The sequence below is a fragment of the Bufo gargarizans genome, chromosome 3 (genome assembly GCF_014858855.1).
Source record: "Bufo gargarizans isolate SCDJY-AF-19 chromosome 3, ASM1485885v1, whole genome shotgun sequence".
Lineage (NCBI taxonomy): Eukaryota > Metazoa > Chordata > Amphibia > Anura > Bufonidae > Bufo > Bufo gargarizans.
This window is the reverse complement of record NC_058082.1, coordinates 8,459,662-8,477,603: the sequence shown is the minus strand read 5'-3', so window position 1 is coordinate 8,477,603 and position 17,942 is coordinate 8,459,662. Positions and strand designations below refer to the sequence as shown.

At 46.8% G+C, this 17,942-nt stretch overlaps 1 protein-coding gene across 2 annotated transcripts in view; it reads right to left on the bottom strand.

Annotated features, from left to right (window-relative positions):
- The window catches only part of LOC122932639 (protein Atg16l2-like), a 31,622-nt gene that overhangs the window by 2,849 nt on the left and 10,831 nt on the right, over window positions 1–17,942 (bottom strand). The window contains exons 7-18 of one of the 2 annotated variants that reach the window (XM_044287164.1): window positions 17,538–17,615; window positions 16,799–16,897; window positions 15,566–15,628; window positions 14,900–15,002; window positions 6,415–6,520; window positions 5,467–5,537; window positions 4,906–4,974; window positions 4,344–4,464; window positions 1,941–2,046; window positions 1,519–1,668; window positions 1,400–1,447; window positions 1,145–1,246 (exon numbers count right to left, since the gene is read on the bottom strand). In XM_044287164.1, coding sequence (XP_044143099.1) covers window positions 1,145–1,246; window positions 1,400–1,447; window positions 1,519–1,668; window positions 1,941–2,046; window positions 4,344–4,464; window positions 4,906–4,974; window positions 5,467–5,537; window positions 6,415–6,520; window positions 14,900–15,002; window positions 15,566–15,628; window positions 16,799–16,897; window positions 17,538–17,615 — 1,116 coding nt within the window. The remainder of the gene's footprint in view (window positions 1–1,144; window positions 1,247–1,399; window positions 1,448–1,518; window positions 1,669–1,940; window positions 2,047–4,343; window positions 4,465–4,905; window positions 4,975–5,466; window positions 5,538–6,414; window positions 6,521–14,899; window positions 15,003–15,565; window positions 15,629–16,798; window positions 16,898–17,537; window positions 17,616–17,942) is intronic. The other variant, XM_044287165.1, reaches the window with a different exon arrangement.

The following is a 17,942-nucleotide window of genomic DNA, read 5'->3' as shown; positions in this document are numbered from 1 at the left end:
CTTACGCACAGTCAGTTCTCCCTTCCCTGCTGCGCCCTCTGGTGGTGATGAGAGGAACTGAACAAGATTAATTCAAGGTTTACCTGCAGCCTATCTCCCTGCGATGTGCAGTGTAAAGCAATCTGTTGCTCCCTGTTATCAGGGGGATTTCAAATGCAGCTCTGTATGTGACTGTAGTAGAAGATTTAACTGCCTGATTTTGGATGCAGTTCTGGATGTGACTACAGGATCATAACTGAACTGTACAACTATGTTTGCAGCTCTTAATGTGACTAGAGGAAAAGACACAATGATACTGCACAATTGTAAATGCAGCTCTGGATGTGAGTAGAGTATAATACACGATAGAACTGCATAATCATAAATGCAGCTCTGGATGTGACTACAGGATCATAAAGGATTTAACTGTACATCTGTGAATACAGCTTTTAATATGACTACAGGAAAGGACACAATGGAACTGCATAACAGTGAATGCAGCTCTGGATACGATTAGAGGATAATAAATGAATTAACAATATGACTATGAATGCAGATCTTAATGTGACTAGAGGAAAAGATGTGATTAGAATGAATAAAACAGTGAAGGCAGCTTTGGATGTGACTATAGAATAAGAAACAATGGAACTGCACAACAGTTAATGCAGCTGTCGATGTGACTAGAGGATCATGACTGAGTTAACTGTACAACAAAACGCAGCTCTTAGTGTGATTAGAAAAAAAGATGATGAAACTGCAAAATAGTAAAAGCAGCTCTGGATGTGAGTAGAGTATAATACACAATGGTACGGCATAGTAATAAATGCAGCTCTGGCTGTGACTACAGTATAAGGAACGAAGGAACTGCACAGCAGCGACTGCAGCTTTGGATGTGACTAGAGGACAATAATGATTTAACTGTAGGATTATGAATGGGGCTCTTGATGTGACTAGAGTATAAAACGTGACGGCACTGCGTAATAGATAATGCAGCTCTGGATGTGACTAGAGGATTATAAATGCTTTAACTGTAGGATTATGAATGCACCTCTTGATGTGACTAGAGAATAAGACATGATGGAACTACACCATAGTGAAGGCAGCTCTGGATGTGAGTAGAGCACAAGACCTGTGTCACTCAGGATCAGTCTGCAGATGATCTCACCTGTGCTCCCCCGTCAGACTCCGCTCCAGAAGTCCAGTCCTCGTGTTCCATATGAAGATGGTCCCGTCAGAGGAGCCGGCCATACTGTAACTGTTGTCCGGGCTGCGGAGACACAAGAGCGCCATTACACCCCCGGAGCCTGGGAAAGCTGGGTGATGACCCACGGAAGAGCTTATAATGCAGTGGTACAACCTCCGCTGGGACAGATTGCAAGCTCTTGGGCTGAGAGAAGCCGCACTGCCTTCCCTTCCTCACCTCAGAATCGCCTTGGTCCAGTCACAGCCGCATTTGAAGCCGTCGGCTCTGTGAGAAGAGAGGCCGTTAGCGCATCACCAGGGGGTAACCTATGGCAGAAGGGGGTCCGCCGGCCGTACCTGAACACCAGCCGCACGCCCCCCGTCCGCAGGTCCAGCAGGGTGAGGGCGTCGTCCCGCGAGCAGCTCAGAAGCTGCGTCTGCTCCGGCTCCATGTACAGGGAGGTCACCTTCTCCTCCAGCGTCACCTCCCGGACGCAGAGCTGAGACCTGAGGGACACGACAGGACATGAAAGCGGAGAACGGCACACAATCCCTGAAATCTGATCATCCAGAACCGAGCTGCACGGTGGGAGTTGTAGTGCATTATGGAATCTCACAATGCAACCTAATCTCTACTGGTAGCAGGCAAGCAAATGCGTTAATGCAGCTTTGGATGTGACTAGAGACGACATATCCTCTGGTGTTTCATGTAGATCTGAACCAATAAACTGGAGGGTAGGAGTCTCCGGGCAGAGATAAGCGGCGCCCGCCTCCGTTACCTGGTGTCCCAGAAGCGGATCTTCTTGTCGTGGTGTCCGCTGATGACGAGGGAGTCGGAGCAGACGACGTCGCTGCAGTACGAGGGCACCGCGATGCACCGCACACCTGCAACACGCAAGCACCACAGTGTCAGCGCAATATGGCGGGTGGAGTCATGTGACCAGATCCAGCCTGATAGTCCGGCAGCCCTGGACCTATACAGCCTCAGCTCAGGGGCCACACAGCCACCGCCAGGGGCCACTCCCCGAGGTACAAGTGCATGTACTGTGTGACCTCAGCTGATTACAGGACTCTCCCTGTATATAGCTATATATATATATACACACATAGTACAGACCAAAAGTTTGGACACACCTTCTCATTCAAAGAGTTTTCTTTATTTTCATGACTATGACAATTGTAGATTCACACTGAAGGCATCAAAACTATGAATTATCACATGTGGAATTATATACATAACAAAAAAGTGTGAAACAACTGAAAATATGTCATATTCTAGGTTCTTCAAAGTAGCCACCTTTTGCTTTGATTACTGCTTTGCACACTCTTGGCATTCTCTTGATGAGCTTCAAGAGGTAGTCACCTGGAATGGTCTTCCAACAGTCTTGAAGGAGTTCCCAGAGATGCTTAGCACTTGTTGGCCCTTTTGCCTTCACTCTGCGGTCCAGCTCACCCCAAACCATCTCCATTGGGTTCAGGTCCGGTGACTGTGGAGGCCAGGTCATCTGGCGCAGCACCCCATCACTCTCCTTCATGGTCAAATAGCCCTTACACAGCCTGGAGGTGTGTTTGGGGTCATTGTAAATGATGGTCCAACTAAACGCAAACCGGATGGAATAGCATGCCGCTGCAAGATGCTGTGGTAGCCATGCTGGTTCAGTATGCCTTCTATTTTGAATAAATCCCCAACAGTGTCACCAGCAAAGCCCCCCCACACCATCACACCTCCTCCTCCTCCATGCTTCACGGTGGGAACCAGGCATGTAGAGTCCAGGCGTTCACCTTTTCTGCGTCGCACAAAGACACGGTGGTTGGGACCAAAGATCTCAAATTTGGACTCATCAGACCAAAGCACAGATTTCCACTGGTCTAATGTCCATTCCTTGTGTTCTTTAGCCCAAACAAGTCTCTTCTGCTTGTTGCCTGTCCTTAGCAGTGGTTTCCTAGCAGATCTTCTACCATGAAGGCCTGATTCACACAGTCTCCTCTTAACAGTTGTTCTAGAGATGTGTCTGCTGCTAGAACTCTGGGTGGCATTGACCTGGTCTCTAATCTGAGCTGCTGTTAACCTGCGATTTCTGAGGCTGGTGACTCGGGTGAACTTATCCTCCGCAGCAGAGGTGACTCTTGGTCTTCCTTTCCTGGGGCGGTCCGCATGTGAGCCAGTTTCTTTGTAGCGCTTGATGGTTTTTGTGACTACACTTGGGGACACTTTCAAAGTTTTCCCAATTTTTCGGACTGACTGACCTTCATTTCTTAAAGTAATGATGGCCACTCGTTTTTCTTTACTTAGCTGCTTTTTTCTTGCCATAATACAAATTCTAACAGTCTATTCAGTAGGACTATCAGCTGTGTATCCACCTGACTTCTCCACAACGCAACTGATGGTCCCAACCCCATTTATAAGGCAAGAAATCCCACTTATTACACCTGACAGGGCTCACCTGTGAAGTGAAGACCATTTCAGGTGACTACCTCTGGAAGCTCATCAAGAGAATGCCAAGAGTGTGCAAAGCAGTAATCAAAGCAAAAGGTGGCTACTTTGAAGAACCTAGAATATGACATATTTTCAGTTGTTTCACACTTGTTTGTTATGTATATAATTCCACATGTGTTAATTCATAGTTTTGATGCCTTCAGTGTGAATCTACAATTGTCATAGTCATGAAAATAAAGAAAACTCTTTGAATGAGAAGGCGTGTCCAAACTTTTGGTCCGTACTGTACATCTCTGGTTACTATGACGATGCAGAAAATAAGAAGTGAGCACGGATGTAACACGTGACAAGAAACATGGCGACTCCGCGGTCACAGCCTTACCGTCTCCTGAGCGAGGCGCAGCGAGAAAGTAAAGAGCAAAGTGATTATCAGAACACATGTCACACGGAGCGGGGCCCGAGCCCACAGACTGGGGCCACGCCGATATGTGCATATTTGGATTCTTAAAGGGGAAGTGCACCTATGAAATCAGAAAGAATTACGTCCGGGAAATCTGGGTGACTACCTGTGTACAACGCGGGAATCCGGAGAGGCCTGGCCCTTTAAGAGGATGTAGCCTCTAATACATAGAGAAAAGCACTGGCCTCTATCTGGGGGCCCCCGGGGTAGGTGATGGAGCTGGAGGGGGGCTGCCCCTGGGTGAAGCCTCTACAGGCGCATTCTATAGGGGATGACGCCACCTACAGGCTGCTTTATGCAGGTCCCACTCCCTGACGGTCCGGTCCATGCTGCAGGTGACCGCACGGTAGGTGGACATCTTGAACTTGGCGGCCGTGACCTTCCCCGTGTGCCCGGTCATCTTGTCCTGGAGGAGAACATAAGGATACAGAGGTCAATACCATTTACAGGGGCCCGACAGGAGCCAGATCCAAGAACTTTCTAATACAGGTTGTGATTCAATTCCTCAAGATCTCTACTTGCTGTCAGCAAATGTAAATTGTCTTTTCATCCAGATCAAACACTTCTCACAGCTGATGATTTGTTACAATTGTATCCAGTCCGCTGTCAACTTCAGAAGGATACAATGTATCAAAGCAGCTATAAAATGTAACAAACTATCAGGACGCCGAGGATTGTGTAGACCGGACACAAATGTAGCAAGTCCCCAGAAGTCTGCCCATAAACAAGAAGGCTACAATCACTGTCAGCAAGCAGAGGTACTGATCATAACATACAAAGCATGTTAAAGAGCTGCAGAAATTGTGTCACCAACCAAAAGTCAAGAGAACGGCGAGAGGAGACGTACGTTGGCTTTGGTGTCCAGCTTCCACAGATGAGCCGATCCATCAAATGAGGCGGCCAAGACCTGCACCCCCTGAAATAAAGAGGAAGCGCCACGTGAGACCCCCGGACTCCCCTCAGAACCATCAGCCGGTTACACTGTTCTCTGCTGCCACCTACAGGAGACGAGGGGGATCACACAGGCTCAATAGTATGTGCCCCCCTCACATCCGTTTCCCTTTGTTATTGGCTTTACACCTCTTCAGCCGCCACCTGGCATTGAGCAGAGCGGAGCCTGGGCCCAGCATGACCCCCTCCCACCGCTAAGGTCTGATTACTGTAAATTCTATGCACTGATAGCAGTGGGTGTGAAGTGCAGGGGGTGCACATACTTATGGTAACCCTAGATACAAAGTAAAACAGTCCTCCCACAGCGGCACAGCGCGCCCTCCAGGCTCCACAGCGCCCCCTCCGGGCGCCACAGCGCGCCATTCCTCTATTCCCAGCCTGAGATGGCTGATAACTGGGACCATAGGATGGGACCCCTAGAGTCGGCATAGAATGGTCCAGAGAGCGGCATACGCACCGAGGGGTCAAACTCAATGCTGGTTATTCCTCCGTTACTCCCCTGGAGCACTTGCTGGCACTGGAGCTGCCCTAAAGAGGGAGAGAAACGGGGAAAACTAAGTACATGGAAAGGAATACAATAGATAACAACACAGGAAACAAAGATAGAACACACCAAATAGAAAAATATAAAACACAATAAATACAAAAAGCACTAATGATAAAATACAGCAAATATAAAAACTATAAAATACACCAACTAGAAAAATTATAATTACACTAAATATAAAATATACTAAATGCAAAACACTAACGATAAAATACACGGAATAAATATACCAAGTATAAAATTACACTAAATGTGAAATATACCAAGTATAAAAATACACACTAAGTATAAAATGAAAAATACACTACAAAATGCACTAAATAGAAAACTATAAAACACTAAATATACTAAATGCAAATGCACTAAATAAACCTCTTTTCAGGCTGGCAGCAGAGCTCACACTCTAGCTGGACACTACCAGGGCCTCATGCACGGGACTGTACGCATTTTGCAGTCGGCAGATTGTAGATTCGTAAACACAGATACCGTCCGCGTTGCTCCTTCACCTTTTGCGGACCCATTGACTTCAATGGTCTGCATTGTGCACCCAAGTACAGGACATGATGTTTTCGCGGACAATACGTGCATTTTCCGCATCTGTGCGTCAGTATCGCAGAATGCAGACCACGGACCTAAGCGAGTGGGTTTGCACAAGGACGACATTTGTATTTTGAGGATCTACAATTTGTGTGCACGAGGCCCTAACCAGAAAGGAGAACTTCATTCCCTGCCACCCGCTCCGCTGCGGGGTCACCCCACAGTCACATGATGAGAGCTTTATTACACCCCTGCATCATAGTTGGAGATTCCAGCAGGGCGGAGCTCCTTATTCGGGGCTCAGCGTCCACCGGTCCTCACCTCCTACAATGTCCCAGATCTTCACCACCCGGTCCGCCCCTCCGGTGGCCACCATCCTGGAGTTGGGGCTGAACTTGACCGCGTGAATTTCAGAGTCATGGACCTCCTGAAAGAAATCAAAGTAGATCAGTCTCATAAGCTGCATCATGTGACCATTATGGGGGAGGAGCATCAGGAAAACAGCCTCTTCAATGATTGGGTGAACAGTGCAGTAGTGGGCGGAGTCCTGACTACAGTCAAGTGTCCTCGTTATAGGTTTATTTGCACAGGAATCAAAAACAATGGTCGAAAACGTTGTAATGTACTTAACATCTACACTCATCACGTGCAATATCTCTGCTTGCTGTCAGTGAATTAAAACTCTTGTTTATGTTCAAATGTGATAAGTCTGTAAATACCTAGGCCTACCATAATAATAATAATAAAATGTATTTATATAGCGCCACCATATTCCGCAGCGCTTTACAAATTTATAGGGTTCATGTACGAAACAAAACTAACTGGCTAATATGCAACTGAAACACTAGGAGTCAGGGCACTGCTCGCAAGAGCTTACAATCTATGAGGCATTGGGGGTGACACATAAGGTAGTTGATTGTGATAAGTAGGATTTGAGCCATTATTGAACAGACAGGAGTGGTGCCGGCCGATCTGCTTCAGGTTTGGGACTACTACAGGATCGAGTTCAGGCCAGAGGAGTTGGTGGGGGAGGTTTAGTCTGGGAATAGTCAGTTTAGGTAGCTCGATAAGCCTGCCTGAAAAGATGTGTTTTTAAGGCGCGTTTGAAGATGGAGAGGTTGTGAATTGACCTAATATTCCGGGGAAGAGTATTCCAGAGAGTAGGTGCAGCTCGAGGAAAGTCTTGAAGACGGGAGAGAGAGGTACGAATTATGGAGGTTATTAATCTTAGGTCGCTAACAGAACGGAGAGCACGAGTAGGGTGGTAGATGGAGATGAGGGAGGAGATGTATGGAGGTTCAGCACTGTGGAGAGCAGGAGTAGGGTGGTAGATGGAGATGAGGGAGGAGATGTATGGAGGTGCAGCACTGTGGAGAGCACGAGTAGGGTGGTAGATGGAGATGAGGGAGGAGATGTATGGAGGTGCAGCACTGTGGAGAGCACGAGTAGGGTGGTAGATGGAGATGAGGGAGGAGATGTACGGAGGTGCAGCACTGTGGAGAGCACGAGTAGGGTGGTAGATGGAGATGAGGGAGGAGATGTATGGAGGTGCAGCACTGTGGAGAGCAGGAGTAGGGTGGTAGATGGAGATGAGGGAGGAGATGTATGGAGGTGCAGCACTGTGGAGAGCAGGAGTAGGGTGGTAGATGGAGATGAGGGAGGAGATGTATGGAGGTGCAGCACTGTGGAGAGCAGGAGTAGGGTGGTAGATGGAGATGAGGGAGGAGATGTATGGAGGTGCAGCACTGTGGAGAGCACGAGTAGGGTGGTAGATGGAGATGAGGGAGGAGATGTATGGAGGTGCAGCACTGTGGAGAGCACGAGTAGGGTGGTAGATGGAGATGAGGGAGGAGATGTATGGAGGTGTAGCACTGTGGAGAGCACGAGTAGGGTGGTAGATGGAGATGAGGGAGGAGATGTATGAAGGTGCAGCACTGTGGAGAGCAGGAGTAGGGTGATAGATGGAGATGAGGGAGGAGATGTATGAAGGTGCAGCACTGTGGAGAGGGTGAGAAGTTTGAACTGTATTCTGTGGTGGATGGGCAACCAGCGAAGTGACTGGCACAGACTAGTGGCATCAGTGTAGCTTTTGGATGGATAGATGAGCCTGGCTGCAGCATTTAGGACAGTCTGAGTTTAGTGAGAGGGAGACCGGTTAGTATTGCAGTAGTCCAGACGAGAATGAATCCAGGCAACAACAAGAGTTTTTGCCGTTTCCACCGTAAGAAAAGGGCGGATTCTGGCGATATTCTTGAGGTGCAGAGCGTGTAAGTGATTGAATAGGGGGAACAAATGAAAGATGAGAGTCAAATGTGGCCCCAAGACAGCGGAGAAGGGGAGAAGAAGAAGAGCCAGCGAATGATACACTAAAGGAGCGACCAGAGAGACAGGAAGAGAACCAAGAGAGCAGTGTCCTTAAGGCCAATTGAGTGGAGCATGGTGAGGAGGAGTTTATGGTCTACGGTATCAAACGCTGCAGAGAGATCCAGCAGAATCAGTAGAGAATAGTCACCATTTCTTTTTGCTTTTAGGAGATCGTTAGACACTTTAGTCAGGGCAGTTTCTGTAGAGTGAAGAGGGCGAAAGGCAGATTGTAAGGGGTCAAGAAGAGGGTTTTCAGAGAGATAGCTTATTAAGTGAGAGTAGACAAGACGTTCAAGGAGTTTAGAGATGAAGGGGAAGTTAGAAACAGGTTGGTAATTAGCAGCACAGGTCGGGTCAAGAGATGGTTTCTTTGGTAGTGGATACAACTGTATCACTCTCGACATTGCTGTGAACTAGATTGTTATTATGTACACAGTGACTGCACCAGCAGAATAGTGAGTGCAGCTCTGGAGTATAATACAGGATGTAACTCAGGATCAGTACAGGATAAGTAATGTAATGTAATGTATGTACATGGTGACTGCACCAGCAGAATAGTGAGTGCAGCTCTGAAGTATAATACAGGATGTAACTCAGGATCAGTACAGGATAAGTAATGTATGTATACAGTGACTGCACCAGCAGAATAGTGAGTGCAGCTCTGGAGTATAATACAGGATGTATCTCAGGATCGGTACATGTATAAATGATAATTACTGTGTAACAAACTCAGAGACATCCTTTCAGTTTTCATTGATAATTGATGATGTAATATAAATATCCGCATAGAAAATGCTATAAGTGTATGTCTCTACAGACAGGCTCGGACTGGCCCTCGGGGAGCCGGTGAAATCCTCGGTGGGCCCTTTGCCTGCATGCCAATATTGATAATCATAGTCACTAATCAGCGGCAGCTCCGTGTAATAAGCAGCGAGGCGATCACTACAGCGCCAGCAATGGGCAGATAATCTCCGAGCTCTTCTCACCGCTCCTCCTCTGGCACGGCTGCTGCAGTGCTGCGGGGCCCGCCGCCCGATCTGTGCTCTTACCAAGTGCGTGAATCGTCACACAGCAGGGGCAGCCCTGCCGCCCGCCCATTTTCTGAGTCGGCGCAGAGCGCAGCGGCGGGATTTCAGTTTATTTGACAACCAGGCAGGCGCCGGCAGCGCTACAGAAGAGAAGAATGAGGGTCTGCTGAGAAGTCTGCGCAGACCGCTCTCCTCCCAAACAGGTAGGTATTTACTGTCCTCCCCTCTGGAGATTACAACTCCCAGCATGCCCTGTGGGTTGCAGAACTTCAGGACCTGTTGGGAGTTGTAATTGTAGTTTGTATTGAATAGAACCAAGCCGAAACCGGACGCCCGCTCTCGCCGTGTGAATGGCCCCCAAGCAGGCACACATCAATTACTAGAAGTTTATACGGTATAAAGATAAATTAAGAGGGTTCTCCGAGCATCATGAAAAATACAAGCGTCCCGTGGACCCGCGGAAGAAATTTGGTTTCATTAATACTTACCTGTCCCTGCCGCACTCGCACCGGCCGCGAGGAGCTCTTGTCCCGAAGAGATGTTTGCGCTTCTTTTCCTGTTCAGCTACATAGTAATAAATGCACCTGAACAGGAAAAGAAGCGCGCGCACCCGGGACAAGAGCGGGGGAGCTGGCGGCCGCTGCAGTGAGGACAACGGAGCAAGACAGGCAAGTGTTAATGAAACCAAATTTCTTCCACGGGGAACCCTTCTAGAGTTTGCCTAAAACCACACAGCCATTAACTGTTTAGGCCTCTCTCACATGAGCGATACGGATTGGCTCCGGATGCGTTTAGTAAAACTCGCACACTTCCGCAAGCGAGTTCAGTCCGTTTTGTCTGTGACTGTGTTCAGTGTTTCATGCGGGTGCAATGCGATTTTCACTTCTATGGGGCCAGGGCTGCGTGGGAAAAAAAAAAACGCTGAATATAGAACACGCTGCGTTTTTCGCACAACGCAGAAATGATGCGTGAAAAACAGCGCTCATGTGCACAGACCCGTAGAAATGAAAGGGTCAGGACCCGCGCTTGTGTGAAAGGGGCAAGGACTTCAGGCTTTTGGCATTGCAGCAGCCGCGTCCTTACGGCTGGGATAAGAGATCGTTACCAACCCTGCAGTCTAACCCCTGAGCTGCCACAGTCAATACCAACCGTGGCACCTCAGGGTAATATCAATGATACAGCATTTACAGTCCATGCGCGTCCACAGGCACGAGTAAAAACTAAAGATTCAAAAAAATATATATATATTCCATTCCACCCTAAAATGTAATTAAAAAAATTATACATCCTGATCATAATGGTTTTATTCCTAATAAGGGGGCTTACTATAGTTTGCACGGTCCCCCGGGGGTCTCTCGGTCCATCCTCTCTTTAGATGCCTCTAAGGCTGGTTTCACACAGGCGTTGCGGGAACATGCGCAATTTTTCCGCGTGAGAAAAATCGGCATGTTTGGTACCCAAACCCGAACTTCTTCACAGAAGTTCGGGTTTGGGATCGGTGTTCTGTAGATTGTATTATTTACCCTTATAACATGGTTATAAGGGAAAATAATAGCATTCTGAATACAGACTGCATAGTACAATAGGGTTAAAAAAAAATTTAAGTCACCTTAATCCACTTGATTGCGCAGCCGGCATCTCTTCTGTCTTCTTCTTTGCTATGCACAGGAATAGGACCTTTGATGACATCACTGTGCTCATCACATGGTCCAATCACATGGTTCATCACCATGGTGAGGGACCATGTGATTGGACCATGTGATGTGACGTCACCACAGGTCCTTAGCCGGCAGCTCAACATTACAGAAGAAGACAGAGATCTGCAACTACGCGATCAAGTGGACTCGGTGAGTTAATTATTATTATTTTTTAACCCCTCCAGCGCTATTTTACTTTGCATTTTGTATTCAGAATGCTATTATTTTCCCTTATTACCATGTTATAAGGGAAAATAATACAGATCGGGTCTCCATGCGTGAAAAATCGCACCGCATCCGCACTTGCTTGCGATTTTTACGCGGCTCCATTCACTTCTATGGGGTCTGCGTTGCGTAAAAAACCCAGAATATAGAGCATGCTGCGATTTTTACGCAACGCACAAGTGATGCGTGAAAAATCACCGCTCGTGTGAACAGCCCCATAGAAATGAATGGGTCCGGATTCAGTGCGGGTGCAATGCGTTCACCTCGCCCGTGTGAAAGGGGCCTAAGGGCTTTGGACCGGAGACTGTTACAGAAGATGGAATTTGGTCTTAGATTTATAAATCTGATTACGCTTTGGTCTAGATCCCCCAGTTGGACTATAAATGGCTTCCTTACAAGGAGTAGCGTCTCCTTGAGTAGAGGTACCCGGCCGGGAGGTCCTCTTTCCCCGTCTCTAGATTGCGCCCCTTGCTGATCGGGTCTAAGACTCTCAGATGGAAGGTTTTGGGGTATTAGGAGTAGAAGATCGCGTTTCCCTATATGGAGATGATATTTTATTTTACATGCAACATATGAATAGCGCACTCCCAAAAATTATTCAAATGGTTAACTCTTTGGGGGAAGTTTCGGGTCTCAATATAAACCAGTCTTATGCCCTTAGATAGACTCGAAATTCCGGGCACCAAACTGCAAGTGGGCGCCCAGCAGCACAGACCATATCCAGCGCACTGCCTATATCAGTGAGTTTTCTGGGCAGTCACTGCGCCCACCACCCACGACAGCAGCGCTACGGCGGGACGCAATCTGGGATAACGGTATATATCTTGGTGTGGCCATTATAACATTTCAGCAATATATGGTGCGGTATAGTTACCATGGGGCCTTAAAGGGGCTGAACCCAGACATATCCCCATATTGACCCCTCCGGCCCCCCTGACATGAGCATCCGGAATTTTTAGGAGAACCAGCGACGTACCGGGCTTTCCATGGGTAAAGCTAAGCAGAGGCTTCCGCCCAGCAGTGGGACCAGTGACGCCCAGCACTAATGGCTAAAGCCCGTCTCTCAGAGCCGGTGACGTCATCGGGAACACTGCTAGGTGGAAGCCTCTGCTAAAGTAAACCATAACCGGGGGGCCAGAGGGGTGAAGATAGGGATATGTCCGGTTCAGCCCCGAAAACCCTTTTAATTGGGATTGGGAATGAATTCAAGTGGTTGTGCCAATTTTAGAAGTTATCTCCTATTCATAGGATGGGGGATAACTGACTGGTTAGTGGGGGTCTGACTACGGGGACCCCACTGATCCCAAATACCAGAATCCTGTTCCCTGAATCTGATGCAGTGACAGGTCAGCATGCTCCCTGCCGCTCCAGTCATTCTCTATGGGACTGGCAGAAATGGCCGAGCGCCGCACTGGGCTATCTCCGGCAGTCCCATGGAGAATGACTGGAGCGGCCCCTTCATCAGACTGGGGGAAAGGACCCCCCAGTATCGGTCTGGTGCAGTATTCAGTCACTACGAGGTGGTAATAAGTGCTCGTGGGTTTAGCAGTATTATTTGTATATTAGGCTGCATGTTACCAATTACGTGCGTTTTTTCCTCGCAGTGAAAACCGCAGTGTAGTACGGACCCAGCAAAGTGTACGGGATCAGACAGATCTCATGTGCACCTCGCAGATTCTGTCTGTGAGGAGATGAGCCTGCCGTGCGGATAGTGAAATCTGCAGAATGTGAATTGTGTTTGCAATTTTTTCTGTGGATTTCACCCTTTTTAGTAGAAGGATGAGATCTGTTAACAAAAACCGCAAGTAACACGCGTGCACAAAACACAAGCGGTAGGCGGCCTATGGTGCTTCGTGCTGGTTTCGGTATAGTGCGGTATTATTATTCAGTGTCAGTATGGCGGTAATACTCTCATCATGTCTGACCAGGTGGGAGTAGTATTATTTGGCCTTTATATAGGGTTTTTGGTAATGTTGGTCTTTGTATAATTTGGGGAGAGGTTCTATAAAAAGGGGCGTGTCCACAGATTAGGGGGCGCAATACCAGGTGCTGTTAACCCACGCCACGCCACCGATTTACATATCTGTGTATAATGATATCCCCGAGGATGCACGACTTTCTACAGCTTAATCTTATTCCATTGATAAATAATCTGAGGTCCACAATAACGATTGGCTGGAGATCAAGGGTATCTTTTCTACTGCACAGGAGGTTGGGAATGGGGACACACGTCCGTTTTTGGAGAAAATATTACGAATTTATCCTGGTTTAGGTATTTTCCGTTCCGATACTGTTACAGCTTTACATCCCTTTATAGGAAATAGAGGTCAGAAGGTTAAGATTTCTCAGTTTATAAAGTTTTGTTTAGAGCGCGATGTAATAGCACACGTTCTCCGGGGCGAAGCGCTTGGCAAACGGATTGTCCTGGGATAATATTTTGGGGAATTTAAGTTTAGTTTCTCATAATTTGAATCATGTTTTGGTTCCATTTTATATTATACACCAAATCTACATCACACCTTTAGGCCCCTTGCAGACGGGCGGGTCCGGATTAGGTCCGGATGCGTTGCGTCTGCGATCAGGTACGCAATTGCAGTGAGTTTTGACTGCGATTGCGTTCCGATGTTCAGTTTTTATCGCGAGGGTGCAATGCGTTTTGCATTAAAAAAACTGACTGTGGTACCCAGAGCCGAACCCGGACCTCTTCACTGTCAGGGGTTCTGTAGATTTTATCATTTTCCAATATAACCGGATTATAAGGGAAAATAACCGCATTCTGAATACAGGATACTTACTAAAATGTTGATTTAGGGGTTAAAAAAAATAATAAAAAAAAATGACCTCACCTCATCCTGTTGTTCGCGCAGCCGGCATCGTCTTCTTTCAGGACCTGCAATGTGCGATCCGTAATTTGCGGACCGCACATCACAGACACTATAATAGAAAATGCCTTTTCTGGTCCGCAATTGCGGACAAGAATAGGACATGTTCTATTTTTTTCAGGAACGGAATTGCGGATCCCCCAAAAAAAGGGATCCCGAAAAAACGGATGCGGATCCCGGAAATGCAGATTTGCATCCATTCCAGCCCCATTGAAAGTGAATGGGTCCGCAAATTGCAGAACGGATGCCGACCCAAATTACGGATGTGTGAATGGACCCTTAGGGTGCACACCTTAACGATAAACACTGAAACACTGAGAATTTGGGCAGAATGGAAGTTTTAAGGCTTTCCTGCCTCTATCCTCATAATCCCCACCTTTTTTGGTTTATTAATTGGGGGGGGGGGGGGGTGGAGACGCATCGCAAGGGGGGGGGGGGTAAGGTTTATTGGGGGGGGGGAGAAGACGCACCCTTTGATAGTGTACGGTGCACAATACCGTTCTGCTCTGCGCGCGAGGACGAAAAATATACAAGTAATATTCCTGTGGGCCCCCAAAATCACTTCCACTGGTGGGCCCTAGGCACTGTCTACAGATGAGGGGGGTCTTACCTTGCTATAGATGGCTCTTTTCGGTGGGCAGCAGATCACACACACGGGCGACGGGCGATACCACTCGCCATCCACACTGCAATCATCTGGGGTCTTCCGAAAACTAAAGACAAAGATAAAAGTTTCCATCGTCTCCAATAAAAAATCCCCCCCCCCCCACAACCAAAAAAAGAGAGAGACAGAACATTGGTTCTATCCTGGCTCCAGGCACCTCCATCAAAGCCCAAGGGTCCGCCAAATAATGGGGGTCCCAACTGTAAGCCACAAAAGGTGAGACCAATGAGGTCATCTACACTGGAGGCATCTCCCGGGAAAGAGAACCTTCTCGCCAGCGCCACCTATAGGAAGGCGCCCCCATCAGTCAAGATCCGACTCTCCAACAAAGCTTGGGATTTGACGAGGGAATATCGCCAGGCCAGATATCCCCCCGCAGAAAGCGGTTTCAAGAGGCCTGCACCTCACCAGCACCGGGGCCACCTCCAAGAGGTGGCACTGGCGAGATTCAGCCCCCGCCTAAGCAAACACCGCACTACAGAGAGATCAGGTATGTGGCCTTCACTATAGGACCCCCCCACTCCTCACCTGCACCAGGGGAGAAGAAGAAAAACAGATCACTGCCTATAACAATGTAACTATATAATACCGTCATACACTCAGCGTACTCACTCAAACAAGCTTCTTAATGCTCCCATGAATCTTGAAGGACCTAAAGAAATCATAGACTGAGACCTGAAACACACGAGAGCCAAGGATGAGCAAACCTCTAGATACAGTAATATTCTGCTCCACAGGGGGCAGTATCATAGTAGTTATATTCTTGTACATAGGAGCAGTATTATAGTGGTTATATTCTTGTACATAGGGGCAGTATCATAGTAGTTATATTCTTGTACATAGGAGCAGTATTATAGTAGTTATATTCTTGTACATAGGAGGCAGTATTATAGCAGTTATATTCTTGTACATAGGAGCAGTATTATAGTAGTTATATTCTTGTACATAGGAGCAGTATTATAGTAGTTATATTCCTGTACATAGGAGCAGTATTATAGTAGTTATATTCTTGTACATAGGAAGCAGTATTATAGTAGTCATATTCTTGTACATAGGAGCAGTATTATAGTAGTTATATTCCTGTACATAGGAGCAGTATTATAGTAGTTATATTCTTGTACATAGGAGGCAGTATTATAGTAGTTATATTCTTGTACATAGGAGCAGTATTATAGTAGTTATATTCTTGTACATAGGAGCAGTATTACAGTAGTTATATTCTTGCACATAGGAGCAGTATTATAGTAGTTATATTCTTGTACACAGGAGCAGTATTATAGCAGTTATATTCTTGTACATAGGAGGCAGTATTATAGTAGTTATATTCTTGTACATAGGAGGCAGTATTATAGTAGTTATATTCTTGTACATAGGAGGCAGTATTATAGTAGTTATATTCTTGTACATAGGAGGCAGTATTATAGCAGTTATATTCCTGTACAGAGGAGCAGTATTATAGTAATTATATTCTTGCACATAGGAGCAGTATTATAGTAGTTATATCCTGTACATAGGAGCAGTATTATAGTAGTTATATTCTTGTACATAGGAGGCAGTATTATAGTAGTTATATTCTTGTACATAGGAGCAGTATTATAGTAGTTATAGTCTTGTACATAGGAGCAGTATTATAGTAGTTATATTCTTGTACATAGGAGGCAGTATTATAGTAGTTATATTCTTGTACATAGGAGCAGTATTATAGTAGTTATATTCTTGTGCATAGGAGCAGTATTATAGTAGTTATATTCTTGTACATAGGAGCAGTATTATAGTAGTTATATTCTTGTACATAGGAGCAGTATTATAGTAGTTACTTCCTTGTTCCTTGAGTTATTTTCTCACCTGCATGTCCTGGGGGAAGATTTCTCTAATTCTTGGTTGCCGGACATCTCCATGCTGCTTAAATCATGTAAATTCATAGAGCGCGTTTGACAAACATCCCTAAAACCGTAAACAAAGTGTAAGTCCTCCCCCGTCATGTTGCCTGAAAACTCTCATTTCTTAGATGTTTATCCAATGAACCCGCCGTGTGATGTCATACATGTGACGTCAGTGTCTAGTCATGTGATCAGTGAGTGGTTGGACGTCATTGACAAACTGAGCGGATGGCGGTCTATGAGTCTTGGGATTGTTGCTCACTTCCTGGAGTTTGGCGATAGTGAAGACCCGACGATACATTTCTTCCAGATGCTGCGAGGGACTTGTGCTCTGGAGACTGTAAGGTCGGGGTTTTCCCGTCTTTACCGTTAGGTTTCTTTTACCTATACTATTTACCATCCATCAGTTTGCAGATGATTTGCCCACATTGACCACAGAGCAGAGGTCTTCAGACTGATCCTTCCATGAATCAACCTCCCAGCAGCGCCGAGAGGAGGAGGGTGCACTGCAATCGCACTTCACTAAAAACCCACCAGGGGGCGATATTGCAATTTTCTAATATTGAGGAATTATAGCCCCACCCACAAAGCATTAGCTCCTCCTCCCATACTACACGCGGCCTGGGAATAATGGACGGCAATCGGACACGTCTGAGAACCTCTGCTGGACACAAAGGAGCACAACCGCCACACGAGAACCTTACAGCGCGACCGATACGGACGGGAGGGCGGGAGGCCAACACACGGACACGAAGATCTGCGAGGAGTCGTCCGACTCTATTCTACAATAAAAGGCATCAGAAATAACGTAGGTGCAGTGATCTCACCTGTGACATCTAGTCATACTCCAGTCACACCCAGAGCTGCAACTTCCAGTCATTTATGACTGCTCTACACACAACCAGAGCTGCCTTCTCTATTGCCTGTAGCTGTCACAATACCGGCTCTGGACCAGCAGAGGGCAGCAGTGAGCGCTCACATTCTCTTTGCCCGAGAGCCAGCAGCAAGGATTCGAATGCAGCTCCGGATGTGACTGGAGTATAAGAACAGATAACCAAAGCAATGGGTTTCGTGCTGAAAAATGTCTGAAAAGGCTTAAATATGAGAAT